At 57.7% G+C, this 1,813-nt stretch overlaps 1 protein-coding gene across 1 annotated transcript; it reads right to left on the reverse strand.

Moving 5' to 3' along the window:
• Positions 1–61: 61 nt before the first annotated feature.
• VDBG_05369 (Het-C protein) lies at positions 62–1,603 on the reverse strand (the record flags this gene model as incomplete). The annotated part of the gene is made up of 2 exons (XM_003004210.1): positions 62–905; positions 957–1,603. 2 exons carry the CDS (start codon positions 1,601–1,603, stop codon positions 62–64), a joined length of 1,491 nt encoding a protein of 496 aa, XP_003004256.1.
• Between the last annotated feature and the right edge of the window lie 210 nt (positions 1,604–1,813).

Genomic DNA, 1,813 nt, shown 5'->3' on the forward strand with positions numbered 1-1,813 from the left:
AGTTTTAAAAAAAATCACCAATAATAGCTCGTTACTTTGAAGGTAAAATAGGACCGTATAACTAGAAAAGGAGTAGGCTGCTGGTACCCGGGAAAAATAAAGAAATATCGAAAGGAAAATCCGTAAAAAAAGAAAAGCACAATACTGGTCTGGAGGCGGCCCTCCTTATTGCGCCGGAGAAAGATCCTCGGTATTGTCCGAGAGGGGGGCCGCCGTACTGTCCGGGGGGAGGGCCTCCGTACTGGCCAGGTGGGGGGCCGCCGTAACCCTGCTGGGTGGCCTGGCCGTAGCCCTGCTGACCGTAGCTCTGCTGAGGAGGGGGCTGATCGTAGTTAGGTCGGTCGTAGCTGGGCCGGTCGTAGCTGGGCCGGTCGTAGCTGGGTCGGCTCTCCTGGCGCTCTGACGGCCCGCTGCCGCCGCCCCCGTAGTAGCCGGCGCTCTCGCCACCACTGGTGCCGGTGTAGATGTGAGACTGGTTCTGGTCCTGACGGTAGCCGTATTCCTGGTTGCCATGGGACACGGGGGCAGATGCCAAAGGCTTCCGGTCCTCGCCCTCCATAGCGTTGAGGTCCCGCGTCTTGATCTGGTTCCAGAGCGAGTTCTTCGTCTTGCCGTGGCCGAGACCTCCGCCGCATGAGTGAACATCCACGGCACTGCGGCTACCGCTTGTCGTCTGTTGATTGAGGACGTGATTCTTGTGATCCTTCACCGACTGCGAGTTGAGCAAGTGGGAGAGCTCGTGGCGACGAGGGTGGCCATCTGCCCACTCGCGGACCGTCTTGAACATGTTGCTCTGAATTTCGCCGCGGTCATCACGCATGACGGGGTGGTGGAACGCACGGAGGACATCGTCGACGACCTCGTCAACAGGAACGCCGGGATTCTCCCATGCGTAAAGAACGCGCCTACGCTCTGTCAGTATTCATTTCATTCTTGATGAGTGAGGTGCAACCCACGGTGTGATGTATTGCAAGATGGTCGAGGCAACCCTTCCGGCGCACGAGTTCAAGATGTTGGTAAAGTGATCCTTGGACAACATGGAGTGCGTAGGATCGCTGCAGCGGGGGTTGTCCCAGGGCTCGAACTGGGACTTGGCGCTGGCGCCGATGAGTCCTGACGAACCTTCCTTGAGGACCTTGGACACCTGCTGAATGATGGGCTGGATGAAGGGCGCGAGCAGGCCGAGAATAAAGGCGGTCAGCGTCTCGCTGATGCGCTCAAGGAGCTTCTCCAAGCCAGGGACCTTGGCAATGAACCTGTTGATCGCCTTGACAATCTTGTCGCGGAACTGGAGAATGGGGTAAATTCGACCGGCAGTCTTGACGGGATCAAAGTCGGGGCTCATGCCGGGAATTTGGTTCACGTTGTCACGGGTGTTGAACGCCGACCTAGACCGCATGTTATCCTGCTCTTGTTGGGCAGACGAGGCTTGAAGATCCCTAGCTTCCTTCATGAAGCCATCGCCAATGCCAGGCAGCTGGCCGATGAGGGAGATGAAATCTCCAGACGACTTGGACGAGGAGGAGGAGAAGAGGCCCCTGTCCCTGGACCCGGATTCTTCGCCCTTGGTCAAGCTTTGCGCATTGATCAGAGCGGCGTTCATCTCGTCAACCTCGGACTGCGTGAAGTGATCGTTGGCTTCTCCAAGCACAGAGTGCAGGAAGTCGACGGCGCCGAACGTGCCGGTGACCAAGGGGTAGACCCGCTTGCCTCGAAGATTGATCTCAGTGTCAGTCCCGCAATGGGGAAAGACGCCGTGGTAGCCAAGCTCGCGAAGAGCCAGCTCACAGTAGTTGCTGTGGCAGGAAAATCC

This window comes from Verticillium alfalfae, genomic scaffold (assembly GCF_000150825.1).
Source record: "Verticillium alfalfae VaMs.102 supercont1.6 genomic scaffold, whole genome shotgun sequence".
In the NCBI taxonomy this organism is placed as follows: Eukaryota; Fungi; Ascomycota; class Sordariomycetes; order Glomerellales; family Plectosphaerellaceae; genus Verticillium; species Verticillium alfalfae.